Here is an 8,843-nt window from a genome sequence, read left to right as displayed (position 1 = left end):
GTGTTCAATTTTGCTGGAGCCGAGTAATTTTTTGCTACAATCGATCAATGCAAGTTCCTGCTGATGAGTTGTTACTTGCTCAAATCGGTGTTCAATTTTGTTGGAACCAGGTCAATTTTTGCTTCAACCGACAAATGGAGGATTTGTTGCTTTTGGAGTTTTGTGCTGAGCACGGCTATGCAAGTTGACGACCACGATGACGCCGGTGGTGCTCCAACCATGGTGGCATGGTGTATGCGCACTGGAACCGACCATGCCAGAGCTGCAATGGCTTGGCTCGCCAGCTACAGACACGACGTGCGGTGATGACGACCAAGCAGAAGGGTGGCAGGGGCGCTATGGCGGTGGTGACCAACGATCAACAATTTTAGTAGCAGCGATGAGTAATTACCAACGAGATTAGATCAATATATGTACTCGAATTCTGGCTCCGCCACTGGGTGCTGCCGCCCCTCGCCGGAGCAGACGCGCGTGGGGGGCGAGGGCAGAGATGCTCGCCAGGAACAGGAAGGAGGGGATTTCTGTTTGCATTGAGCAGGAAGGAGGGGATTCCTGTTTGCGTTGACCAACGCGAGAGAATGCGATGAGTCGGCAACAGCGACTAGGAGCGGACCGACGCGCCGGCGCGTAATACTGGCCTAAACGAAAAATGGGGACCAAAATAGACAGACAACCATGTATATGGCGTAACTGATTCATGTCCGAAAGACCGAAACTACAGCATGTGTAAAACAACTGATACTACAGCCTCCTCGAGTGCATCAACATCTGCCAGCCCCAATGATAAAAGAAATGTGCATTCCAGAATATAAATACAAAATTACATCGTGCATTGTTGAAAAAACAAAAATAGAACTTCTCCCAAGAAGAGCAAGGATGCAGGCCTAATTGATGTTTACTGAGTGAGCGAAGGATGCACGACATTGACATGATTAAACTAAGTGAAACTAGCCAATGAACTGAATAAAATGAGCAAGATGTAGAAATAAGGGGGACTAATTTAACCGAGATACTGAGGACCGTATAATTACACAAAAGATTGTTTTTTCAATAAATCAGAACTAAGGAATTATAACTTACTAGTACAAAAGAAGAAATGAAGAACTACACTGAAAAGTGAAGCAAAAATGAAAGGACTGAAAGACTGATCACAAAAATGACGGACCAAACATGATACAAAAATAATGGACTTGACAGGACTTGCAGTTTTGGTAGGTCATAGACAATGATAGGTGAAGGTTTGGAAACTGCAACAGAGGTAAACTATCCAGAATGATGCACTGAAAAGTGATGCATACACAAGGACTAAAGAACAAAAGACTGAATTACTGATCTCAAAATTGAAAATGAAGACTGGGGGAGTGAATGCAAAAGAAGATACTTAAATGACTGAACAAAATGAATATTCACGACAATTTAACTATGTCATACACATCACAAAAAAGTACTCTATTATAGCTAAACTGCTGCCTCAACAGTACTCCATTCTTCATGACTCATGATTGCAATCAGCAATTCAGGCATTTAGTTTGATCACCAACGGAGAGGGAAGTCCCAAAATAGGTGAGTTTCACCTGAACTTTGGTCATTCCTTGTACAGAAGAACCGGTGCTGGAGCATGGAACTGGCCAGCTGATTTTCGAAGTTGCAGCTCCCCCATCTATCAACAGGCAATCCTGATGCAAGTGATTCGACAATGTCAATGGGCCTCCGTACAACCAGATAGGAAAACAGGAAAAAATATTACTCCCTCCGATCAAGATAAGTAGTACTAGAGCTGCGATAATTAATTTGGATAGGAGGGAGTATAAAACTTGATTAGAATGTTAAATAGAAGTAAGATTCTGCTGACATGTTAAAAATCTGCACTAGTAACTTGGCTGAGACCAAATATCACAGAAATCACTAATCAGCATACACACATGTTCAGTGATTGAGCCTAACAAAATCAACCTGCAAAATTCACTATCCCCCATGCTAGCAGAACGACACGTACACTGAAAATTGACACTGAACAAACAAACTTGCAGACAAACACCGTCGCTTCTGACAAAAGAACACATGCCGCCACGGCGCCCTTCGACTGAATCGTTGAGCAATAACTAGTTTTCCATCACTGATAAAGGCTCTCTCATGTAAAAACAAAGACAAATCAGACGCAGGACACATGAACTGGACCAAAATTGCATAAAATGAAGTCTCTAGAATCCTTGCACGGGGAGGCAAGGACGTCAACCATCTAGGGCAAGGAGTAGATCGAATGGATGGAATCGAGGGGACGCCTCCTTGTAAGTCAAGGGGGAAGTGCAAGGGTGGTGGTGGATGCAATTGGCGCTCCGGCAGGAGAACCCCACCGGCAGCACCGTAGACAATGAAACACATACAGGGAAAGGTGGACGTGGAGGGATAAATGGACCGACGGTGACTGCTGCTTCGCTAACTCTCTCAGGGCGGACACGACGGGGTATCCCATACTGGCTTCTCCGCCATGCCCCTTCCTCCATCTTCTGCCCCCCTCCCTCTCTCTCTCACTCTCCTGATGACTATGACAGACAACAATGGCTCGCAGCAGACAACCTCCAAAAAAGGGTCGTAACCCGCAAGACCATGTTCCAGAAACCCACAACGAAGCCCAGTAACCTGACAAACACAGCCACAGCGCGCTGAGATTCATGCTCCAAATCCAACGGCCACAAAATTCGTCTGAACGCAAAATAAAAAAAATCAACTGAAAATTAGCAAAAATGTAATACTAGAATACAACGACATAAGCAACTATCACAGATTTAGAACTGAGCAAAAAAGAAAGGAGGAAATGGTATCACAAGGCAACAGCTGTAAACAATTCAAAGGCCAATCTGCTGCACTAATTCATTCTGGAAGACTAAAACAATGGCACCACATGTAACAATACCAACATGCTTTACCTGACACCATTATGATTGCTAAAAACTATGTCCTCATACACAAAAACTATAACAGAATCTAAAGGTGCAGAACGAAACGTGTCAGTTGTAGTCTCTGCATAAAGCAATAGATGGTAGAAAACCACTAATATGCAGTGAGAAAAAGACAAAAATAAGCTTGAGTACCTCAACAAAGTTCTGTGAGAAGATTAATCTGAGCTTAATTCTGGGCTTCAAACTCCTGCTTGCTCATGAATATTGCAACTGGCTCACCAGGGGAAGGCGGATTCTTGTCCAGCACAGAAGCATGCTTTCCAGCTTTGGCACGAGCAGCTCCATCAAATACCGGCAGGACCTCAACATGCTCAAGACCCAACTGCCTTCTGATCAGCTCCAGGTTCTCTTCAAGCACATTTATTTCACCAAAAGGAAGCTTCAAATTTAGAGCCTGGGGACCAACATTCCTTGCTTCATCTTTCTTGAACCTGATGAAAGGCATGCAGAGCTTCTGGACTTGTTTGAAGTTTGTTTCGCGATCGATGAAGCAATTCCTCAATGCTTCGTTAATCTCCTCGTCGGGGGCAAAGGAGCGTGCTTGGCTATCAAAATTTGACTGAAGCACCCTTAAACATTGCTCTTTCCATCCATCATAGTGCTCGTTGACGTATATCAGACCAACAGTGAGCTTGTTTTCTGCTGAGGGAGGAGGTGCAGCTCCCTTCTTGGGTTTCTTGGAACCAGACTCTTGCTTCTGAAGCAACTTCCTCATTAAAACAATGGAGTCCTGTAAATATTTGTTCGCACTTCTTAGTGTAGGATCCGGGGTGCCTGCAACTGGCCAGCCAGCTTTTATTGCAAAACCTTCCTTCTTCAGGATCTTTTGCCACACATGCTCAGCATAGTGGGGACAGATCGGGGTGATAAGCCTGGTCTGGACATCCATAACCCGCCCCAACAACTCACGGTTCATGCCCGCCGCTCCGCAAGAGAGTCTGTACTCATCTCTAGCCAATTGCAGGTCATAGAAACCAGACTTCAGGGCATCTCTGAACATGAAGGCGTTGTAGCTCTTCTCAGTTTCTTTTACAGCAATGTTGATCTCATTAGCAAACACATGGTCAGCATACGTAGAAGGAGGACCGCCTCTCAGAGAAGATTCAGCAGCTATAACTTCTTCCATCCAAGTGATTTCCTTTGTAAGCCTCAAAATAGCAGCATTTGCAGTTTCAAAAACAAAGTTTGCATCGTCCATACCATCGCCAGCATCAGCAAGGGCAAACCTAGTGGCATCCGAAGAGAAATCTTCAATAGCCTCCCGAAGAGTTCGGAAGTTCCCTGTGGACTTGGACATCTTCTCAGAGTTAAGCATAAGATGCCCATTGCAACGAAAACCACGAGGCCAATGATGCTCTGGAAGAAGTGCTGTATGATTGTAGATGCTGAATGTCAGATGGTTCTGGATAAGGTCCTTGCCAGATACCCGAATATCAAAGGGGTACCAATACTTGAACTCTTGCTTCATTTTGCTCAAGAGGGCAGGAGAGATCTTGCTATTGGGTGCCGGACCATCACAGAACACATATTCCCATACTTCATCTGTCATTTCTTCAGGCTTGATAGAAGATATTTCTTGTCCATACATGTTACCATTTTGTAGATGATGAGCAATGGTGTAATAAGCCATGTACAGGGTTGAATCTGAGAGAGATTCTACCAGGAACTGCTCATCCCATGGAATGCGAGTACCTAGGCCAAAAGAGCGTGAACATGCCCACTGGTTCAGCCAGCCCAACGTGTGTTCAAATCCGTTACGGGTTTCAGCTGAGAATGTATTCATATTTTCCAAACATTTGACTGCCTTCTGCTTCCATTCAGCTTCTCCATAAGTTATGTACCACTGATCTGTAAGAGCAACGACACACTCATCACCGGACCTTGACATAACTTTCTTCTCAGGCTCACTGTACAACACAGCAGAGCCTTCTCCAAGAAGCTTGTTCTTTATCAGTGGCTTCGCTTCTTGAACCTTTCTACCATTAAACTCCCCTGCAATCATCACTCCATCTGTAAATCCTTTAAGGTATGTCATCCTTTTTGCTTCAGCAAGCTTCTCCTTGTCATTCTGGCTCTTAATCTTAAGATCAAGGCACACCTTCTCAGCTGACTTATCCCCAAACTCAGGTATGTTGATTATTGGTATGACATTAAATGGAAGAACCCACTCATCTTGGACCCCATACTTCTGTCTCAAAGCAGGCTTTGTGATTAAATCTTGCAATGCCATGTAATCATCTGGCGAATCACTTGGCACACTAGTCACAATGCCAGTACCTTTATCTGTCAAGATAGTGAGCATGGGAAGTGCATATATGATATCATTGAATGAAAGAGGAGACTTCAATGGCAACCCAATCAAATCATTGCCAGTAAGCTCAGCTAAGCAGGTAGGCTTTTCCGGGACCCTGGATAGATGCTGATACGCAAGATTAAGTGCTGACCTTGCTGTCACAATGAAGACATCAGTTTCATTGATCTCAAAAGCCCCATAATTCCCATCAGGCAATACCCAACAGTTTGTTTGCCCATACATTGTCTCAGGTCTTAATGTAGCAGCTGCCAGATAAACATTCTTTCCTTCCAAGGCCTTCAACTTAGGAGGAAAAGGTGGGATCACCATCATTTTAATCAACACATATTCTTGTGGCTGCACACCTTCACCTGATGCCCTATCATGATCAGCACAAGGTTGGCCATCCAATGGAGAGTAGATCGTGTACCTCATATCCTTAACAACTTTGCCCATTTTCTTCAGCTTTCTCATCTGCCAGCGAACAAAAGCATCATAGAAAGGATTCATATCAGTGGTTATGAATGAGCGCCTCCAATCACAACCCAGACCAAAAGCCTTAAGATCTTCCTTTGCCAGCGGAGGGAAGTAGGTTAACCAGTGAGACGGATCCTGAAATTTGGCGATTTCTTCATTAGACAGACCAAAGCCCCTCATGATCTCCCACTGGAACTTCTGCATGCCAGTCTTTGCAGCAGCCTTAGATTTCTTACTCTTAAATTTATCTGGGGCAACAGCAGCAGCCTGGTCAGCCTGGCTATCATCTGCCACTTCAGCACTTGAATCATCCTCTGCAGCAGGAAACACAGGAGGGTTTCCATACTGTTGAATCTCCCTAGCAAGCTTATCAGCTGAGGCCTTGATGGGCATCCCAGTACAATGAAAACCAAACGGCAAAAGGACATTTGAGCCGCGGAGTCTGTGGTATGCAGCACCGAACTCAAGCTTGGACAATGAGAAGGCGTGACCCAAATGTAGCAATCCATTCATGTAAGGGTATGGAAAATTGCCAAAGAATTTTTCACCAGGGCCAGGAAGTCCATTGCCAGGTTCAGCCTCAAAAACCTTGCTCTCCTCCCAACATGTTTGAGCTTCTGATTGGATCTTGAGCAAAAGGTCTCTACGTGCATGACTCTTGGCTCCATCAGTATTTGATGACATTTTCCTGCGATAAACAAAAAAAAGGTGTCAAAAGGGCAAGCATCTGGATTTAATGTAACTCAATTCAGGAATATATTCATATATATTAGATACATCAATGAGACATTTTTCTGAACGAATTTTAGTAGTGCAATCTCCTTGAATATCTCGTTTCAAAATATCCTAACAAACTCATGGATATGAAAGCCATGCGATGAAGCTAATTATGTAACAGAATCATAAGAAACCGTAAGCAAACATCATCAAGACATCAAACAAAATTAGCCTTCTAACAAGCTAATTATGGAGGTCAAGTAAGCTGGTGTTATGTTGCATAGTTGTCTAACAATGTAATGTTTCTTCTGACACTGATGCTTGTGTAGGTTGGTATATTTGATGCAAGAAACGGCACAAGAAAAAGAAGATATATGCTAATGGAGATGGCTGGAGGGAACTAAGTATCTTGAGCTCAAGTTGATTCACGTGGATGAAAGTTAGCATATGATACAGTCACAGTACTGACAGTTTGTGGGTTAGTTTAATTAATTTGCTTTTGTGCGTTTGGTACAGTCCTTTGTCATCTTGGACAATGCTTGCTAACTAAATTCACTTTCTGCAGATAACATTTCTGGAGACAATATGTAAAGATCGAAACATGATCGAAGGAATGTAAGCCTACAAATTGAGCAAAGTCCTGACCAGCTAGAAACCGAAAGTCCCTCGAAATTTTCCCTGTAGTACTAGAAAGATAGCACTCATGACCTTGTTTCTGTGTACAAAGTTTGTAGGCCGGATTATGAAGCTGGATTGCAGGCCCGGGAACAGAAGCTACGCATCACTTGGGCCAATTACGACCCCACGAACTAGAAGAAAGCCGCCAGATTTTACAAAACATAAGAATCAGCGTCGATCTGCCTGCCCCAGAGCTACGAATCTGTAGCCGCGGCGGCGCCGTTCTACTGTCGTAGTAGCAATCAATCGCGCGGGTGGACGGGAGACGGCGATGGGATGAGTACCTGAGGGCGGCGCGCGAGGCAGGGAGCCGCAGCAGCCTCAGGGCGGGGAGCGAGCCGGGAGCCAGCAGAAAGCGACGGCGACGGCGACGGGGGAGGCTGCGGGTGGAGCGGGCTAGGGTTTATCCGCACACGGTCACGTGGGCCTTGATTGGCGACTTGGCGTGCACGAACCAGGACCAACAGACTGGAACGGGCTGCCCAAGGAACTTGATTCTTTTTTTCCTTTTTTCTTTTATTTTTTGCGTCGACGAACTTGATTTCACGACGTTGGTTGGACATTACGAATTACGATCTCTCCCTTTTTTTTACCCCCTAAAGAAATCTCTTAGTTTGTCTAAAAAAAATCTCTTAAGATAAATTCTTACGATCTCTCCTTTTTTTTACCCCCTAAAGAAATCTCTTAGTTTTTCTAAAAAAAATCTCTTAAGATAAATTCTAGGTCGCTGCCAAGCGGACCGAGGACACCACCGGTCAATCTCCACATTGCATCCCATTCCATTCCATCATCCATGCCAGCCCCGTGCATAGACACCTCAACACCAAGTATCTTGCGGTTGCGCTTGACGCCCACATCCAAGCTGCTGCACTCAATTTCATCAGCAACGGCCATAGACGACAGAATAGATAGGGCAGCTGGCGTCGTGCCGCGAAGCACGGTGAAGGAATGCCTAGCTGCCGCCCGTCACGGGCAGTGCTACCATGACCGGGCCATCTCGCCACGATGGGCCGCAATGAACCGAATGCGCTTCACTCGTTTGATCGAATGCCATGTAAACATAGACAAATGTTTCTACCTCCTTGAGAGTTGTGGACAAGACGAAAAGAAAAAGGGCGGAGAGACATAAGTGCACAAGCCAACTGTCGGGCCTTGCGCCTAGCTCAACAACGTGTATAGATTAAACCATCGACGCACACGTTAACATCCTCGACGGTACTAACTGACCACCAAAATGGAAGAGAAAAAAAGTGAAAGAAAGAGAGATGTGGCCTAAATCAAACCCCTCTCTCTTCCCTAGGATCTTGACGAACGGTTCAGATCGACTAAAGAAAAGGGGTCGATCCGTGGGAACTCACAAGTGACCAATGAGCAGCCTCTCCACTCACGGCATCTAATCCACACACGAGATACCTTGTTCCACTCCACCACCCGCCCTCTCGCATTCGAAATTTTAGTTTCGCTCTGCCTCCCGCCCTCTCACGTCCGAAATATCCAGTTTCGCATCGTCTCTCGCCAACTTGCTTCGAAAATATCCTCTTTTCGCACCGTCTCCCGCCCTCCGGTTTTGAAATATCCTCTTTTCGCTCCGCCTCCGACCCTCCGGTTTGAAAATATCCAATTCTATGATTTCCCTCAAAAAACAAAAAAGACCGATTCTGTGCCCGTTTTTAGAGCATCTTCAACGGCAGCCTCAAATTCGAGGGCAGCAAAAGTGA

At 45.1% G+C, this 8,843-nt stretch overlaps 1 protein-coding gene across 1 annotated transcript; it reads right to left on the bottom strand.

Moving 5' to 3' along the window:
• Positions 1 to 1,362: 1,362 nt before the first annotated feature.
• On the bottom strand, positions 1,363 to 7,588 carry LOC125536053 (leucine--tRNA ligase, cytoplasmic-like). The gene is made up of 3 exons (XM_048699146.1): positions 7,410 to 7,588; positions 3,093 to 6,418; positions 1,363 to 1,676 (listed from the first exon to the last, which is right to left on the bottom strand). The coding sequence occupies exon 2, from the start codon at positions 6,412 to 6,414 to the stop codon at positions 3,127 to 3,129; it is 3,288 nt and encodes a 1,095-aa protein (XP_048555103.1). The 5' UTR covers positions 6,415 to 6,418; positions 7,410 to 7,588; the 3' UTR covers positions 1,363 to 1,676; positions 3,093 to 3,126.
• Positions 7,589 to 8,843: the final 1,255 nt, after the last annotated feature.

The sequence above is a fragment of the Triticum urartu genome, chromosome 2, assembly GCF_003073215.2.
Source record: "Triticum urartu cultivar G1812 chromosome 2, Tu2.1, whole genome shotgun sequence".
Taxonomy (NCBI): Eukaryota; Viridiplantae; Streptophyta; class Magnoliopsida; order Poales; family Poaceae; genus Triticum; species Triticum urartu.
Note: the sequence above shows the minus strand (reverse complement) of the source record. Positions and strands in the feature narration are given on the sequence as shown.